Below are 20,428 nucleotides of genomic sequence, written 5' to 3'. Positions count from 1 at the left end.
CAAGGAAAACCTATGATATTACCCATATGTGCCTTTGCCATTTCTTACATAGATTCAAAGAAAATAAAAATTAAAGAATAATTAAAACTTCTTTTCCTCATATCTATTCTTCTTTATTATTAGTCATAAAAATCCTCTGAATTTTCTAAATCATTCTTAAATATTTCAACAATAAATATCATGTGTCAATAGTAAAAAAATGAGGAAATGAAAATCTGGCATAATGCACTGACAATCTGGGTGTATCTCCTTCCAGATATTTTATAAAGATTCTTAATGTTATTGTCATAGTGCATATATCACTTTATGCCCAACTTTTTACTTAATAATATATCCTGCACATTCTCTCATATTAATTCTTCACAGAGATGATTTAAGTACTTATTATATTTCATTGGAAAGCTATCCAGTTATTTATTTAACCAATACCTCTTGGTTGTAATGTGCTCAATATATCACTGCAATAAATAGGACTGGAGAAAAAAAATCAATGTAGAAGAATTTTTCCCACATCTTTGATGATTAGTTTAGGACAAATTACTAAAATTGTAGTTACTAGGTCAAAGGATACACATTTTTAATAAGACATGAAGTTCTCTGTCTTGAGATGTCTTTCCCAGGCTTCAAGATGAGGTTAATTCCCTTGTAAGGTATTACTGTAGCACTCTGCAACTTGCTTTCATAATCTCCATCACCATTTAAAATATTTGGTTATATTTTAATTTCCCTTTGGACTTTGCAAACTGCACTGAGGTAGGACCATGAACATTTCTGCTGATGGTGTTTTGCATGGGGCCTAACCCATAGCACATACTCAATGTGCATTTTACAGTTGAATATTGTTAAATTGCTTCCTTGAGGGGTGTTTTTGTATTTTTTGTATTCATATACTTGAAGCACTGTCTGCATTTACCCATCTCACTGCATCATCATTCTAAAATAGTGATACTCCAAATGGGGCAAAACTCTCTCAGTGTGATTCACTCTTTTTTTTTTTCCCCAACGAATTAAGCCCATGACTTAGAACTCATTTCTCAGCTATTATGAATTCAGTATGTGTATGATGTGCTTTGCTGAGAACTCAGTATGACTGTGATCTGAACATTACCAGCTCTCGGGGTAGGAAAGTTCCCTCTTGGCGGGCTATGACCAGCGATGCAGTCTCTCCCTGCCTAGTGCTCCTCAGCATGGCCACGAGCTCTTCCTGAGTTCGTCCGGTGACATCTCTGCCATTGACCTAATGCAGACAAGCATATAAGCAGCCAAATTACAACACTGCCAGCCCTGTCCACCCTAGATGGTTTTTGAAAGCATGCAGCAAATGGGCTCTCATGATCAAGGAAATTCTGGGAAGCTGAAAACTGAGTATGTGAGTCCAAACCAATCATGTTTATGATACTAGCAATATGCCAACCATCATTACTATGGTGCTGGACAGTCTCAGACATTCAGTAATTGGCATCGGCAGTTTTTCCCTAAGACATCACATTCTTAGGAAGGACAAATCAAACTGACAGATACCAGAGAATCATTCCTCAAGTAGGGAGGAAGCTGATTTCAAAGGCTTAATTGGTACCATTCTCCGCTGAATACAAACAGGAGAAATGGATTTTTATCACATGGTCAATTCTTGCAGACATGAGTTTTTGTTATATCTACAGTGTTCTCTATGTTAGAAAGTTATAGTCACTAGGTTACCATACATTATTGGAGATTCTAATTTGGGACTATGTTAATCATTTGAACCATTTTCTTTCATGGTCTAGAACTATATACAAAGCTCTGGTGTTGCTTCCATGCCATGGGCAAGTTAAATGGAACCAGTCAGTTTCCATGAAGATGATTTCTTGAAAGGTAAATTGACAATATATGTAGACAAGAAAATAATACTATTAAACAAAAATAAATGGGGGGAAAAAGCCTCTTCCTTTGAGTATTCCAAATACTTCTCCATATGCATAGACGGACCTAACACAGACTGGCCCATTCTTAAAGAAGTTTAAAGAAACTATTACAAGTACTTGGGTGCAACTTTGCAATTCTTAGCCCTAACTGAATATATGATGAACTCATAGATATGACTCAAATCCCCCAGGGACTCTAAGAGGTGGAAGTAAGAAAGAGAAGATAGGAAAAACTTTTCAATATTTGATTCCATATCACTGCCCTTATTGAGGACCTACAAAGTTGGCTATTGATTAACCAGTTTTCTAATTGAAGTCCTTATCTTGTCTACAAGTACACTTTTCAATATAATTAATTGAAAATTTCATAAATTTCATTTAAACACCAAGAAACATTTTATTGAAGATATTCATTCTAATTCTTACCTCCAAAATTCTGTCCCCTGATTGCAGGCGGCCATCTTTTATCGCTGCTCCCTTTGGTAAAATGTTTTTCACGAAAATGGGACCCGGACCATGTATGGAGGAATCTCTGGTAACCACTGTGAAACCAAGTCCTTCAGGCCCTAGTGCATAAGACCAAGAAAATGCATGATCGTCTTCAGCTGGAGAAATATTATATTCAATCTTACAGTTAAACTGATCTAATTTAGACTAACATAGAAAAAGTAAAATACTGACATTCTGTCAAATATCTTAAATATGTTTGAGTTTCTAGTTTTAAATACAGATTACAGTTCTTGACAGGTCATGATTATATTACCATGAATTTAGGGCCAATGTAGATTGTGTAACACTTTCTTTTATTAAGGTCTTAACAAAAAATGCCACATGTTATCCATACACCTGGGCGACTGACTTCTTAATAAACCATAACCTGACTTCACACTTTCCTGAGAAGCAAGAGGCCATCTGACATGTTGGCTTTCAATCAACCAGCCAGCCCATGGCTCACTCTCCACCTGCATCTCCATTCCTGTGTACTTCATCACATCGCCACATCATTGGTTCCTGCTACTCCCATCCTGTTCTCTTACATCACCAATCTCTTTTGACTTTTGTCTTTTTTATTCTGTGTCAAGGCATGCTTGGATTTTTCTTTACCCTAAAGAATCCTTACTTCAGTCCTACTGCTTCTTCACTCTTCCAAAGACCTATCTGTGACCATATCAGTCGTTTTTCCTCTCCTGATCTTTCCCCTTCTCTAGCTTTGACACTTCTCACCAACCGTTTTCTTGAAATTAACTCCCCTCTTGGTTTTCATGCCTTTATACATTCTATTTTTCTACATCTCTGATCACAACACGTCTGTCACTCTCTCTTACCCACTGATGTCCTGTGTAAACACAGATGCTCCCCAAGGATCTGGAACAACTTGTCCTCCAGACTCTGCCTCGCCTGGCTCCTGTCTCCAACCACCATCTCTCTACAGATGACACTGACATCTCTGTTTGACTCTAATCTCTCTGGTGTCAGTTTCCAGGCTGTCACCATGAACATGCTGTCACCAGCACTTTAAACTTCACTGCAAACTTCCTTCTCCATCCCAGATCCTGGCCTTTTACGCTTAAAATTCTAATTTCTTGTAATGGCATCCCCATCGTGCAAGCCATCTTGGCTGAAAACCAACAATAACTGTAATTCCTTTCTCCTTCCATCTACACCCACTCAGTGATTTAGGCATAAATATTACACTGGGCACCCTTTACTGATCCCTTGTTATCTGCTCTCTTCTTTAGTATATCTTTTGCTGTCAGGTTAATCTTCTTAAAACACAGCTCTGGGATGTAATATCCTTTATTTTTGCATCCAAAGCTTTCTGATGGATTTTTAAGGTCACGTTCCGTGTCTAATTTATCTATCCTCAAAGCACTCAACCCCATGCCTTATACATAACTGCATAATTTGTATGAAAAGTACAAGTGATGCATTTATATAAAAAGCCTAATTGTGCATCCTAGTCAATACATTTTCTTCCCAGTATAAAATTCTTATAGGAGGACAAAATTTTGACTAGAGGATCTTTCAGAATAATCTCTACATCCTGATTTAAGGCATATGTTGCATGCTTTAAATATATGTTAAGATGTATTCTAAAACTACCTTGGGATCATTATATTTTCTATTAATTCCAACAGGAATCCATAAAATATCGGTTTCTTTTGAATGAAGTCCTGAAAATCCCAGTGGATTGCAGAAGGTTCAGTGGGTGAAGGGACTATAGGAGAAGTCACAAAATAAAAGCACAGAAATACATAAATGTGTATGTATGTATGTATAATACTGTATAAATATGTATGAACACACATGATCTAGTCATTGATCTGGGCTTAAAATGGATAAAAAAGTTTTAAAAGGATGAAGAAATAAAAGGTTATATATGCTTTTGAAATTAAGAATATTTGAAACATTATTTGCATTGTTGAATTCGTGAAATCACTAATCATCCCGTATTTGCTGAGGAATAATTTTTGCTGGTATAAAACTATTTTAGAGAACCAGAAACAATATACTGGTTTTTCAGACTTGGACTAAAAGATTCTTCAAAAATCACTGAGTGAATGAAAGTCGCTGAGTCATGTCTGACTCTTTGTGACCCCATGGACTCTATAGTCCATGGAATTCTCCAGGACAGAATACTGGAGTGGATAGTCTTCCCCTTCTCCAGGGGATCTTCCTAACCCAGGGATCGAACCCAGGTCTCTGCATTGCAGGCAGATTCTTTACCAGCTGATCCACCAGGGAAGCCCAAGAAGAGTGGAGTGGGCAGCCTATCCCTTTTCTAGTGGATCTTTCTGACCCAGGAATTGAACCGGGGACTCCTGCCTCGCAGCTAGATTCTTTACCAACTGAGCTATCAGGGAAGCCTAATCTCACTCAAAACAGAGATGACTGAATTTCAGCGCCTATTTAGTCTAAGTTGTGATACAGTATCAATCTGCTCCTATCAAGTTTGTAATGGTTTTATTTCCCAGCATGTCTTTAACATTTTCTTATTTCAAATAATCTACACTCTCCAGAAAAAAGGAAAAGAAAGAATAAGGAAGTACTACAATTTCAAGAATTTTAAGTTACCACAGTATACACTTCAAACTATTCTTTGATTCAATTAAATGAAAGGAGAATTAACAAAATTAGCCTTAATGTATTTCTCTTAACCAATTTTACATGTTACAATAATAGAATGCTATTAAGCATAATTTAATAATTACCTTTCTTTAGGTCAATCTTAATTTTCTTTGCATTCTTCTTGCTGCCAAACCCCATGAGCGGGGAGAGGGAGGGAGAGGATGGTTTTCTACCTAGTCTTGGTACTCGAGGGCTCTTGCTCTGTTGCAGAGAAGATGCATCTTCTTCAGGACTGCTTGTTCCTGTGAGATTTATTGTCTTTATTCCTGATTTTCCAAGGACAGAAGGTGGCTCCTTTGTTCTCAACATGCGATCATTGTTGCCAAAAATGTTAAGAGGTCCAATGACTGATTTTTCATACTGTTCCCGGTTCTGAGGTGGAAGCACGCGGAGGAGCACACTTGGAGATTTCATTGCCTGACGGAAGAGGTCTTGAGCCCTTGAAAGACAGTGAATGTACAGTGATCCTACGTCCCAGCATGCTGTCTGAAGCACCCAGAGTCGCAGCTATGGGAGCAGAGGAGGTGCTCTCACTGTTCCTACCAACATGACTTTGCTAGCAAAGTGCCAGTTACCACGTATGGCCTGCTCATGAGGCACCACTGCCCTGGGCTATGTGTGCGTTATCAACGTGCATGATGCTCTCATTCAATTCTCTTAACAATGATGTTAGGTAGGTATACTTAGGTCTTATTTTACAAAATGAAGAAACTGAGGCTCAGAGAGATTAACTTGTCTAACGACTCACAGCTTTTAAGCATTTCTAAATCTGAAATTCTATCCAGAAGTGTTTACTGAACTCAACAGAAAAGGAAGCTCTAATTTTAGATGGAAAGAAAAAAAAAAACCTCTGATGGTGGTCATCAGATGATCATTTGGTTTCCTTTTAGGACTTTATTCTGAAGGACAGGTCTTTTCTAATGTGGATTGTGTTCAAGAAGCTCAATTTTGACACAGACGGTTCTCCATGGTGACATTTGGTAGGTATGTTGGTTGTGCCAAATATCACAGTGGACTGTCAACCCAAAATGCATACTCTCTGTTATTTATTTCATTAAAGAGTATCTGCATTTTTTGCTTTTTTTTTGTTTTAGCACTTTGTGCTTTTCTTCAAATTTCCTACTACTTTTTCTTTCCTTCTTCCTATGCCTCCTTATACCTTATGACCAGGTAAAACAACAATCTTTCCCAGCTTTCTTATCAATGAGATGGAGGGCAATAGGGAATCTGGCTCAGTTGGGAGGCAGGAACTTTTTGTTCCATTTCTCTTTCCTATTTCTTGAAACTCAGAAGTGATGGAGGGAACTCAAACAATTACCCTGTGACCATGAGATAGCTTAAAGATAGCAGCCACATAAGAAGGATGGCCAAGTGAAAGATGGAAGATGCCTAACTCACTGGTGATGGTGAGCCCTCCAAACCAAGTGTAGACTCCCACCTCCACACTTATTTGTCCTTAAAAAAGGTAAATTTTGTTTAAGATACCTTTAGTTCAGGTCTTTGTTACTAGCAGCCACACCAAATAAAAATTAATCACAATTCCAACTGCTATCTAAGCTCCTCCTCACCTTATTAATAAGAGCTTACACTGCTAGTAGAGAAGGGAGAAGTCTTCATATAGACAGCCCAACTCCTCTGGTAGATTCTTGACTAGGATTCAATTCCTACTTCATATTGAAATTTTATAAGCCTTGATTTCCACCTCAGTAATACAGGGAGTAATGTCTGCCTTGCATTACTACTAAGTCTTGGTAAAAGCACAGTGATATATAAAAATAATATCATTATTTATAATAATTATAATTTTGCCTATTATTCACTGTTTTCAGAAATAGTCCCTAGAGGCTTCATTTTTTTCCTACACTGAAGCAGCTAGTGCCCACTGCCACTCCAGGCACTACTCACCCTTTCTACCCAACATAATATTGGCAACTAATGGTCACAGAGAAGATTGAGTTATTTTTGTTTGAAATAATAGAGTTCAATGATGATTACTAAAGGGTATTAGTAATTAGTCCCTTATTCCATTGTAATGCCAATATACATTTTAAAAAGCATAGGTACACTGCTGCATAGTCTATTTCTTAGGTATAAAGACCTATTCCTTTAACATTTCACATGCAGAGAAATAATTTCTTGAGGGAGAGTATTTTACATTTTTTTTTATTTGTTTCTATTATTCAGTGAGTCCTCATAGACATCTCTCACAGATATTTAGTTTAAGGAAGACTGCTGACACCAAGTAAGTTAATTAATAAGCCGAACTAACAGCGTGTGAAAAGAGTCATTAAATACCAGTCTAACTGACCCGTATCTCAAGAAAAACAAACCCGTCTATCGATGTCACAGAAAGACAGCCAGGCAGGAGGCTTGCTTCGTTCTATACTTGGTCCTTCTCTGGGCTGTCACAGACTCGTGCAGGCCACCCCTGAGTATACTCAAACACAGGATACATTTGAAAAGGGATGTTCTGGAGTCAAAGGGAACTAACCAGAAATTATACCTACAGTTTTGATCATAATGAATACAATAATGATTATAATTAGCATTTTAGGAGTCAATAAAGTAAAAAAAAAAAAAAGAAAGAAAAAAGGCTTACTGAGCAAAGGTTTTGTCTACGAGGTCCACGTTGTTGATTTTTACAATACATTCATTTTCATGAAACAGTCCCTCCCGTTTGGACCTGCTGTTTTCCTCAATGCCACGAATGAAGAGTCCTAGAATCCTGGATGTAACATTTAGATTGAAGAGAATGACTGAATAATAGTATGCAAGTTGTTTCTCCACTTGCAACTGTTCAGAAATAAGTACTAACTCCTCCTTATGAAAGAAATTATGCTTTACATCCAGGCAACTGTTTGTTACTTAAAATTTTTAGTAAAACACGAAATAAAATCAGAAAAACACACATACCCTTACAACTCAATAAAAGAAGATACTACCCCCCCCAAGACAAATCTACATAAACACCAACCCAGAGCACGCTGATCAATAGCTCCATTCCTCATGCTTTTAGTAAACTTAGAAAAGGCTAGTGTCACTTAGTAGAGTTGAGGACACACGGGATTTGTGGTTTGGAGAGGGCATCACAGAAGGGCTGACTGTAATAAGTAAGTTTGAGTTGGTGTCAAGGGAGCACTTGACATTTGATAACAGGAGAGGATTAGGTTTCACAATAGTCTTTTTGCAATCTTCCTACCTCTTTTGATAATATGCATTTTAAGAAGAAAACATTTAGCACAGACCGCATTATTCAATTTAGAAAGAAGTATGGTCCCATATGTTCGAGTCACTGAATAAAGAGTTGTGTTGAGTGTTCTCTATGCACTTTGGATGGAGGGATATGAAACAGGGCTATAGGACCGGGAAGACAGCTCAGTACAGGCTTGGAATACAGGGGAAATTAAAAAAAAAAAAAAATCTGGAGCTATCAATAGCCGAGTCTTCATAGAAGAATTTGGGAAGAAAGCAGGATATAAACTGGGTTAGGAGAATGAATGGGATTTGGCTAGGAGGAGACAGAAAACATGCAGACAAGGCTGACCGGGTGTCTGTGTAAGTGGGGCGGGGTGGGAGCTCACGCTGGATGGGGAGGCCAGTGCCACGTGCGGGGGCCTTGAAGGCGAGCTGATGGGCTTATCTGATCAGGCTGGAGTAGTCCTCACTTCTGAGACAGTGGCCAGATGAAAGCAGGGGTTTGGAGAGTGTTGTCTAAAATTTCAATCAGGAAGAATCTGCATTCAGAGAGGATATCCCAAGCTTACTGGTGCTTTGCAGCTGTGGCTTAAATTAGGAGGAAGGAGAAGGGAGTTGGAGAAAAAGAACAGGAGAAAAGAAAACTACAGAAATAAGAAGAAAGAATTTTGTGTGTATATGTGTGTACTTGGGTGCATCTATTACATACTGGTAGTATTTGAACTGAAAACTAAAAGAAACCAAACTTGTGTATATTTTAGCCATTTCTCCCGTGAGGGATTTCCCTGTTCCTTGTGGCATGTAAGGGTCCCAAGTTTCTCAGGATAAGACAGACAGATACATCTTCCATGAGGAGTCTGCTAGATGTAGAAAAACCTCAGCCTCCTCTTCCCTCATCCTCTTGTTTTCCTACTTTGTCATACTCCTCCATACAGGTGTCTTACAAGCTATTACGTATTCCCTTTGCATTAAGTCAAATCTAAATAAAACATGAGCACATTTTATGCGTGAATAGTCAGGTCTGACATGGAGAAAGAGGAGTCTTTAATGAAAATGGAGGAAACCATCTTCCTGTTTGGAGCTGCCATAGGGTGGGGACTCTGCCTCTAGGAATTCAGTTCATCTGATGAGCCCACGTCATCTCAAGAAGGTCAGAGGAGAGGCAAATGCAGGGCTATTTAGATTTCTACTGCAAAACAGTTAAATGAACACTGTAGGCTGCTACATGAGAGAGCAAATAGTCACACCACCTACTGAGGGAAGGCTCTAGGTCACAAGCCAAGTGTGCATTGACGCTTCATTTCCAAATTCTAGTAGGTTGGAATTAGGTTTACATTTTGTGTGGAGGAGAATAGGGGACAACATTACTGTGTGATAAAGAATCTGAGATTTAAATTAATATTTGTAAGGTACTAATCCCACCTTAATCTCGTAACATAATATTAAGAATTGAACTATTTGATATGTCGAAAAAAAAAAAAGGAAAGAAAGAAATAGAACAAAATAGTATCTTTCTCCTAAATTAAACAACTCTCTAATAGTTCACATTCTGGATTTTTGTTATGGTGGATTCACAATAACACGATCCATTAGGAGGCTCACATGTGGTTATAAACTAGTTTATGTAAGCGATATTTTTTTAACAAGCATTCAAGTCTTCCTTTAATTTAATTCAGTACATCATCAGTCATGTAATGTTGCTCCCTAGGATTTAATTTCACATTTTGGGAGATGAATTAATTCTTTCAGGCCACTGGGTTGCAATTTAGCTGGCATATTACAGCTGGAGTATGCTATGTGAACCTCACTCATCTAAATAACCTAACTTTCCATGAAAAATTTATTGACAGAATAAGCCCAACTGTAAAACCCATGTGTCAGAGGTAATTTTGGTAAAATGTAAAACTGACTGATTTTATTAGTTTGGTCCCTGGCAACGAACCACTCCTGCCTTCTTTATTCGATGGAAGGGGTGGATTCCCTCCAGTTTGATTTCACCCAGACCAGTACGAGAAGGCTCAGAAAAGAGGCTCTCTTTTTCCTCTTTGTCCCTGATGGATGGGCGGCGGGGAGCTAGCTCATTTGGGACCAAGACTCTGAGACTTCAAAATTAACGCTGTGGAAGCGTTACAGGCTGAAATGAACAAACTAATTTGCATGAAGGAGCACTGATAAAGAAGGCTGAAGTCCATAGCCCAGCAGAATGAGAGGTGTAACAATTGCTTCTTGCCCTTCTAATAATCATGTAGGCACAAACCTACTCACTGCTTACCTCCTCCTTTCTCCCCACAGTATCATACTGCCTTGGCTGTTTACCAGCTTAGACTTTTTACCTGAGCATATCCTCTCCTCATATTATATGTCCCTCTTCATCCATTTCTTCCTTCTTCTGTTTCATATTTAGCTGTTTTTACTGTGAAGCAGGTATACTATGCTATCTTTATTTACTGACAATTAGATTTCATGCTTTTAATTCTAAAATAAAACTATATATATATATTTATATATATATATATTTCTTTTTTTAATGAAATCAAGTTGCTTTTTACTTGCAGGGACTCTAGGTGTTTTTTCTTTTGCAGTTTTTGTTTTTATTGCGCAAGCCAGTTTTTCTCCATTTAAGCAGCATCCTGTATCCCAATGAATCCAACGAGGCCTTGTCTAGTATAGCAGTCAGTGTGTTATACTCAGGGTGTTCTAACTTTGATTAGGGATCTTATTCTACAACAGGTGTGGCTCTATTTTTGTAAAAGAAAAAACATAAAAAAGAAATTAAAGGCAAAGCCAATTACGGTAGTCTTAGTAAATAATTAAATGTAAATTCTAATTTAAAATAATGACACAAACCAATAAACGGAAGGAAATTAAGAACTAAGTTACCACTCTGACCTTAACTCCCCCCACCCTCTGTGCTCACACAGGGTGACCATATGGCATGATGAAGTCAGACACTTGTCTGACACGCTCTACGCGCAGTTGCTTCTAGACACATGGGTTGAGTTAAGTGTGCTATTTCAGCCTGTACTCATTACTTCTTAACTTTTATTGGCTCATGTCTCCACTTCCATATTATTTTTTTATGTTTTTTAATTAAATTTCCTTTCTGTAATACTAGTGGATAGCAAAAAAAAAAAAAAAATTATACAATCATTTCACAAAGTTACTGAAAAGTTGACCATGAACTTATAAAAGTTCATTTCTGAACAGGCTTTTCTGTTTTAGACAAAACAGTAATAATCCTAATAATTTACACATTCATGGGTTGTGTGTTTTACAAGGAGTGTTCATATTTTTAATGCCATTTAATCCCCACAATCTTGATGTGAAGTAGGTATTCACAAGAGGCGAGTTTAGGGGACTTGCTCCAGGTTATACAAAAGAGAATACTGAGATCCAAATCCAATTGTTTCAAGTCCAAGTCCAATATTCTTCTTCCTGTTCTACAAGGCTTATGCTAGAAATCAGAACCAGGAAGGAGCAGGGAGCAAATCAATACACTGTAGTGTGTTTTCCTCATTTGAAGTGAGAGAAGGTGATTTCTAGTCTAGAGGGTCAACTTGTTTTCCAAATGACTGAAATTGAAGTAGGGTGACTGTCATGTTGTATATTTCTTCATGGTTTGAAAATTGGGATGATCTTGTGTTCTATTCCAGCTTCATTAAGCTAAAGGGCCTAGTAATTTAGCCACGCTGGTATTTCACAAAGCTCTATCAGTACACTTCTGCCAAAAGCCATTAGAATTTCTTGTGACAACTGGGTAAATACTTGCTCTGTCTATCAAAAACAACCTCAGCTTGTCCTGTGCCATAACCCATAACATTTATAAACACGCTTATTAACACATACAGGAAATGAGATAATAAGAGCCACTAGCTTTTCAGTTCATTTCTTTTTAGGGGACATTCATTCCATCAAGAGCTTGGCATCAGATGTTATTTGCTAAAAAAAGGTGATGACTTTGCAATTACAGGTAGCAGATGGCTACCTGCTGAAAATGATGCCAACCAAAATATCATGACTAAATCTGCTCTTGCCACTATATGGCAGACCAAATTGAATAAATACTCAGAACCAGTAAATTAATACTATATAACCTTTGGGGAAAGTTTTGTTCTAGAAAGAACAATGGAGAGAGGACAAGTCAGGAGATTTGGATTTTGTATGACCTTGAGGAAAATCAACTGACTTTTCTGGTCTTTGATCACCTAAACTAAAATCAGGTACTTTGCCTTTTTAATGATACATTTAAGAAAATAAATTAAACAAAATAATTTAAAATATGTCAAACAGGGCTAAACTTTAAGTTTCTGACAGCCTTTGTCCATATCAATCTAGTCCTCAAGGTAGCCATCCTCTTGAAAAATAATATAATATCTAATACTTGTTTCATAAGGCTGTTAAAATGGTACTAACATTAACTCTCAGGCACACATTTTAATTCCCATCAGTAAAACAAGTGTTACAACCAGTTAGTGAGGAGCGAGTGATAGTCATTCAGTCGCGTCCGACTCTTTGTGACCCCATGGACTGTAGTCTGCCAGGCTCCTCTGTTCATGGAATTCTTCAGGCAAGAATACTGGAGTGGGTTGCCATTTCCTTCTCCATACATCCAGTTAAGTAGACATGAATTTCAAGAAATGGTGACACAATAATATTACCATTTACTAGCATGAATTTATAAATTTGTCTTTAAAATTTCAAAAGGATGTGTCAAGTTATTTTTGATTGATTACATTATATTTTAGAACAACATAAACAGAATAAAGACATTTTGCTACTTAGCTAAATCAGAATATATTGAATTTCTGATATATACTTAGAATATTAAAATATTTATTATTAGAGGTTCCATAAACATGAAGAAGATCAAGAAATATCAATTTGGAATTATTATATTTCTTTTAAGTGCATTTTTGAATATTAAAAAATTCAGTTGCTATATTTGTCTAACCACACGTTAAAGTCTTTCCATGATTCTGTTTATATGTGTTACTGATAAGAATACTTTAAGAAAGTACTTCTTACTTAATTGTAAATACAGAAAACATGATGTCTTTTCTATTGTATCCTAGAAGTAAGTGATATTATTTTGTTTCTAACAAATAAGTGGCCAATAGAAGCATGTGCTGAGGTGTCCATCTAAATAACAGAGACATACACTTAATTCTCTTCTGAAAAATGTTTGGGAAAATGAGCTCAAGTCAAGTTTTTCATTAGCATGAGCTTCTGATATAAGGAAAACATCTTACCTTCCACTCAGAGATGAAAAGAAAGGCACTACATGTATTCCCAAGGGGCCTCCTTCCCCGGAAATCTCCACTGTTCTTGTCATATCACTGGGACAGAAAAAAAGAAAAAGGGAGTACAAATGAGTCTTCGCTAAAACAAAAACAAAACAACAGATGTGGCATATTAAAAAGAAAACCAAAAAAACTTCAGATTTTAACAACTACTGTAAATTTAACAGCAGAGATGAAATCAAAGGAGTACATGATTTGCTGGAATGTTCAGAAGCTCCAGGAAATAAAATGCTTAAAAGGCTATCTGATTTCTTATTTTTTCTCCTAGAAGAGGAACAAATGGAAATGACTACCTACAAAAATAACTTCCTACTTAACTTAATCTGCATAAATCAACATATTTAAAAAGATGTACGCAAAAATGAAATTTCTCCCTATTGAGACACACTTGAAAATTACTGTATAGAGGATAAAATACATGGAATCAAGCATATCTATGCCTAAAGTATGGCTTTTCCTGCAGTACAGAGGAAAAATGAAATAAAATACGTATTTATTAGAAAAAGCACAAAATTGCATTTTAAATAACTGTGAAGCCACAGTTGGTAATACATATTGGCATGTTCAAATCATTATAAATAAAAACTTGAACTAGCCTTTCAATAAGGCATCAGTTGTATTCAATAGAACAATTCCAAATTTTCACCTCCTACTTTTTTTTTTAGAGGTATAAAAAGAAGTTGCAAAGCCTGGAGAAAATGTATTACAGAAAGAAATAGAAAGCCTGACCTGCCTAACCTACTCCAGATTAAGGGAAGGATGAGCCAGAAACATTAATGGATAGTGTATATGACTGAAATATACAAGGCGCTGTGAGCTTTGGAGTAATAGAAAGTGGAACTAACAAGTGTTTATAAAGATGAAAAATAATAACCGTGAACAATTATTGGCTCCTTTAATCACAGAGAGAGAAAATAAAATTGCCAGAGGAAAATGATAAAGTTGAAGCAAACATCCCCATTATGGAAATTGTAAGCAGGTCTCTATTGTTTCCTATTTACATGAAAATGACCTGAAACTAGATGTCAAATTAAGAGCTACAGCTGCTACAAATACTTTTCTGCTCCAAATTGAAAACGGGGAAATGTTGGCTCCTTGCTGGAAAGTTGAGAACAGCATTAAGAACGCAAAGTGCCTGATGAATTCACTCTGCATGAAGTACTCCCTAAATTATCAGCAATCTAAAATAAATACATTAAATATATTCTCATCAGTGGATTAGGTTTATTTTTAATGTGTTTTCATTGCAAACCTATTATCATTAAGAACTGCAAAAAAGAGCCTGTTAGCTTCCAACATTTATGGAATGTGATGGAATTTCAAAATTGATAATAAATTTCAAATGAGTTTTGCTCAGATATTGCTGATATATTTAAAATTTGCTCAGTCAAGCAGATTATAACAGAACCCTAGAATAAAAGTTAAAACAAAAATAAATCTTAGAGTGCTAGTATCATGGAATAAAATATATTCTTCTCCATACTTCCTGTGTGAGCATAGACACTATATGAATATATGCATAGGAAATACTATTGAATATACATATATAGGTATGCATTATAGGTCCTGAACATAAAATGTCTCATGGGAAGAGAAGGTTCTGTACCTTTCAATGGACCATAAAGAAATAACTTTGATATAATAACAGATTTATAGTGCATTTTGAGGTATGTGAGGAACACTAAACCCAAAGCATTCACATTCTAGTGTTACTATAGCGTTGCAAAGACTTTTAAAAACAGACTAAAACTATGTTTAACTACTGAAACTTTATTATCTCTACCCTTTATAATATATTTTTATAGTTTTGTACTTAGAGCATAATACAAATCTTTCTTAATAAATGCATTAAATATATACATGCTGATAGACAGCATTCACATGTTTTATACAAAGGGTTTTGGAATATAAATGTTTAGTCTAGACAATAAGATTTCAGGTTAAAAAATTAGGATGGCTTTATGGATTCTTTTTTTCTAGTTTGCAAGTATTTCTTTATCCCACTCATAACCTCTCCTGTAAGATATAATAAATTCTATGTATCATACTGATACCTACTCTTTAGTAATCATCAATCTTGTATTTTTACATTCACTTAAAAGCAAATCCTATAATTTGTTAAAGTTATCAATCTTATTTCAAAACACTAAAACTTTTTTGGGGAATGCAGTATTAAGGTTCATTTCAACTTTGTAAGATTCTCTTTTTCAGTATTTCAGAATAAACACTTATGCTCTCTTTATATGTGACAGTCACAATTATTTTGGCTGGCATAATATTTGACGTATGTCAAACTACTATCACAAAAATATTACTATCCCAAAAAAAGGAGCATAAAAGACTTTCAATTTTGTTGATTGTAATATGTAGATACTTACAGAATTAATCTATTAGTGCTATAAACAAGCATTACAAGTTTTACAGACTATGTTTTACCAGTCTTTATAAATTGCTATCCATTATTTGTTTCAAGATGGTAAGGAAAGCCATTTGAAAAAGGAAATACCATAGACAAGTCTATGTTTTGAATTTATTTAAGAAGGGGAAAAGTGAAACCACTCAGTGTTATTTACACCCAGTGGTATTCTGTGGAAATCTCTGTATAAAGACCCTCATGGAAGATAAACAAAGCAAGGAGGGCTAGACACAGTTACCTGAATACACATCTCATAAAATGAGATTTTACTAAGATGTGAAATATTCCATAAAAGTTATTTGTTAAAGCAGAATAGAGTTCAAGGACCATTGAGGAGAGTACATACACATTTACTTATGTTTTGGAGGCAGACTGAAAATGGAAAATGTAGAGAATGGGTGAGAAGGCTATTTGAGTAGTGGAAAGGAAAAAGGGATTGGCAGGACTTATGAGAAAGAGATAAAAAATGAACTGTAGGGCAAAGGAAAAAAAAACATTTCAGTTACAAAAAGAAAAGTTGGAAACTTTCACTAAACTCAAAAGAGCTAACTCTATACAGCTCTCTAAGATCTACGAACACAAATGCAGAGAGTCATCAAGCGTTAGGTTGAATAGTGTTAAGCAAGTTACATGTTCTAAGGTCTGACTGACAAAATTGATTTGAATAGTTACTAGAACCAGTGGCTACCTAGGGCTTCCCTGATAGCTCAGTTGGTAAAGAATCCGCCCGCAATGCGAGAGACCTGGGTTCGATCCCTGGGTTGGGAAGATCCCTTGGAGAAGGGAAAGGCTACCCGCTTCAGTATTCTGGCCTGGAGAATTCCATGAACAGTCCATGGGGCCTCAAATAGTCGGACACGACTGAGCGACTTTCATGTTCACTTTCATGAGTGAAAGTACAGAATGAGTGGCTTAAAATTAGCCTGCTGTGAATGGCTATGGCAAGAATTAGATGCAAAGTGCTTCACTTGGTTTCTTCCAGAAGGCATGAAGCCTGAGAAAGAGAATATAACAGGGACTGCAGATGGATGGCTGTGAGTCTAACTTCTCCACAGAAGACAGACGCAGAGTGTCTTTAAGATCAGTCAATCCAGTGATTGGCCACTAAAGGAAGGAAGAGGCAGAACTGAGGGCAGGAAGAGGGAGATGTTCTGTTTTGGAAGGAACTATTAACTTATGAAATTAGAGAGAAAGTGCATCCTGTTGGTGGCTTTGAGGCAAGTGTCCGAGTAAATCATTTAAACTAAGTCCCAAAGTATGTTTCCTCATTTGGACAAGGAGGGAGTTATGATAAGTTCCTAATAGAGTTGTTGGCATTAAATAAACAAAGAGACAACATTATACAAATACAACATACACATAAACAATTCTCCCCTTGAATTTCATCTCTAGGCATCCTGCCGCAGTCACCTGCCCACCCCCTGCTTCCTGACCCCACCCTTAGTTTCTCATTTCTTCTCATCCTCCCTCCATTCAAGAATCTTTAATGGAGTTTGCACTCACTCTACTTTCTGAACTTGGCCTTAAACGAATTTCAGATGACTTTTCCTACAATAGTGCTCACAACATGAAGTTTCCCAGCCTCGGTTAGGCAAAGTGAAATAAAACACCCAGGAATCAGAGAAGGTGCAGGCAGCATGTAACACTAGGGTCAAAGGACTTGGAGACAAGAGTGATGGGTATAGATTGGGTCTCTAGAAGTTAAATGCTCTGAACTACAATTCCTTAGCCTGCTAAAAGTGATAATAAAACTCACGCAAAAAGTCCGTTGGGATAATCAAATACATATTTTAATTAAACATTAGTTTTGAAAAATCCTATACTCCATTCCTCTGAATCCCTTGGATCTAGAAAAAGCTTAGCTAATTTGTTCATGCAGCCATAAACCAAACAATTATTCACTCTATAAATACTTAGTAGGGACTTTAGCAAACTTTCCAAAAAGCTAACCTGTAAAGAAAAATGAAATTAAAGGCAAACAGAATAAGAGTATTGCATTCATTATGCCTACCTCCAAAAATAATCTTATCAAGCTTCTAAAAAGACAGGGCCCTAGAGATTTTCTGCATCAAGTTTTTAATATTGTGCAACTCATTAATCAAAGAAACACAATCTAAATAAAGAGTAACTGTCATATGGCCATAAATTATAAGCTTGAGGAAAACCTACACAGTAAAGCAGTGGGATAAAAGATGATTACACATTTTTTTTTTCTTACGTTAGTTCCAGGTAACATGCTTGGCATTTGTAACTAACTGGATTGAATGAAAGAAGTATGTTGACTAAATGGATGAACGAATGACCATCAGTCTCAGAAGCATCACTTTCCAGTGATGCCAACAATCTATTAGACATGAAATTATTCACGCAAATTTTGAAGCAACTTTAAAAATGATGATGACAATGATGAAAATAGAGATTATGATGATGTTGAAATTGGTAACAAAAGCAACAGGGCTTACTCCGCCTCAGGCACTGTTCACAGCACTTCATATCTATTAACTAACTTTGTCTTTAGGTAACAGTTAAGTTAACATTTAACTCTGAAGGAAGGTTTTAGTATTATTTCCATTTTACATAACAGAATCTAAGGCAAAGATTGATGAGCAACTTGCTTAAGATCCTACAACTAATAAGTGCAGAGCTGGAATTTGAACCCAGGCAGTAGCTAGGAACAAACTGAAAATTATCACAGAGCAAAGCAAGTGCCCATAATCATAACTACTGACTTTGTATAACAATTACTTACATTAAAAACATAAAAATCTGGGTTGATACGCTAGGTTCATTTTATATACATAGAGTAAATATTGCAAGATTGTCAAAATACAGTGCAAAGTACGATTCAAAGAGCTAATGTCAAAGTAGAACACCACACCACACCACAATGAACTCTGAAATGTTCACTTTAAGCTGTAGCTCAAACAGAAGAAAAAAACAATTGAGAAATCTAGGTTGCAGAAAAAAGTTGGAAGGATTGAGGCTCATTTGTGCATGTTTGTCAGGAATTTCTCATGTAAAAAAAGAAAAGTAATTTAGTAATTAATTTTAGAATTAGGTTTCACTCAAGTTATCCTTAGCTTGGTCTTTTCTATAAAATAAAAACAACCATAAATTAAAAAAACATTAAATTGAAATAAAATATTCTTATTCACATAAATAGAATACCTCAACACATCCATAGTTTTCGGTGATGTCAGTAGTTCTGTCTGCATACCATTCATAACTTCTCCATCTTCTAATTCCTCTGTGGAATTCTGTAGTGAAACAAACCATAAGCATGTGGATGCTATGCACATAAAATTGAAAATTTGAATAAAAAGTCTCAACGGAAGAGAATAAATGGTTTTATGCTGGATATATACAGTGCACTCCAATTTTTTTGAAGGCTGGAAAAAGGTGTTAATCTTTTCAGTGTTGTCAATGTTCTTTTCTCTTCCGTTTGGTTTCTGAAATACTCACATGGACCATTTACACAAGGCAGTATGTTAAGAGCTTTGGAATACATCAGCTTCCTGCTTCTCAACCATAAGCATGCGGACTGAGTGTTTTAAATCAGCAAGGGAAAGGGGTACCAAAGGGAAGGTGCCACTGACAGGGGGTGATGTATTAGCTTTAATGTACTGTACTTGCTCGCACCCCCCTCAGTGACACAAAATATAAAGAAAGCAAAATCCATGAAAAAAAAGTTGCCTGGCAAGGTCACTTCTATCAAAATTGTAGCAGGAAAAGTGCAGGATAAGAAATCTGGAGTTCTCACTTGTCTTAAGACTTTCATTCTGAGGATGCTCTTCAGCACAGAGAAACTAAAATTAACCATTTAACTTCTAAAATGGTAAACAGTCTTCTACTACAGAGAAGGAAGAGGGTGAGAGAGGTCTTGCACTCCAGGACCTTGACAAAATTGAATTGGATGTTACATAGAGGAGAGAATAGATTCCAGAAAGTCAGCCCACTTTAGAGTCTCATTTAAGTAAGACATTAGTTCTCTGTTAGGCTTTGGAACTGAACTCTAACAGAGTAATTTTGCAGACACACCACTCTTCAGGATCCCAGCCACAGATAGCACATGTTAAGGACCTGAGTTTCAATGAACAACCACATGGAGTGTTCATGGGTCTAAAGACGCAATTTCAATAAAAAAAACACAATAGATGAGTTAAAAGGTTGGACATAAAGGAATAAGGTTAACATTTGGAAGAAAACAAGACATGGAGGCACAAATTAAGCAGTGTGTCACTGTGAATTGATTTTTTAAAATGTATTTCATTTTTAGATTGAAAACCAACATCTCAAACTTAGGGGTTAAGAGTTTTGTGAAGGACTTGATCTGCCCTAAATTTTTAAACATTTATTTGCTTTCTCCACTTCATTAAGAAAGGAAAAAAAGTCCAAAAAGTTAAGGGATACATTTTAGTTGAAGGCACCAAATCTTAAAAGATGAATGGTTTCGAAAGTTCTCAAACCTTCATGTTATTATGAAG

At 36.3% G+C, this 20,428-nt stretch overlaps 1 protein-coding gene across 2 annotated transcripts in view; it reads right to left on the bottom strand.

The window, feature by feature from the left end:
• PARD3B (par-3 family cell polarity regulator beta) overlaps nucleotides 1–20,428 on the bottom strand; it is a 1,140,410-nt gene that overhangs the window by 476,777 nt on the left and 643,205 nt on the right. For both annotated transcript variants that reach the window (XM_070458512.1, XM_070458513.1), the window contains exons 5-10: nucleotides 19,113–19,201; nucleotides 13,478–13,564; nucleotides 7,633–7,758; nucleotides 5,117–5,472; nucleotides 2,331–2,470; nucleotides 1,109–1,237 (exon numbers count right to left, since the gene is read on the bottom strand). In XM_070458512.1, coding sequence (XP_070314613.1) covers nucleotides 1,109–1,237; nucleotides 2,331–2,470; nucleotides 5,117–5,472; nucleotides 7,633–7,758; nucleotides 13,478–13,564; nucleotides 19,113–19,201 — 927 coding nt within the window. The remainder of the gene's footprint in view (nucleotides 1–1,108; nucleotides 1,238–2,330; nucleotides 2,471–5,116; nucleotides 5,473–7,632; nucleotides 7,759–13,477; nucleotides 13,565–19,112; nucleotides 19,202–20,428) is intronic.

This window comes from Odocoileus virginianus, chromosome 30 (assembly GCF_023699985.2).
Source record: "Odocoileus virginianus isolate 20LAN1187 ecotype Illinois chromosome 30, Ovbor_1.2, whole genome shotgun sequence".
In the NCBI taxonomy this organism is placed as follows: Eukaryota; Metazoa; Chordata; class Mammalia; order Artiodactyla; family Cervidae; genus Odocoileus; species Odocoileus virginianus.
The sequence above is the reverse complement of the archived record's forward strand: the minus strand, read 5'-3'. Positions and strand labels throughout refer to the sequence as shown.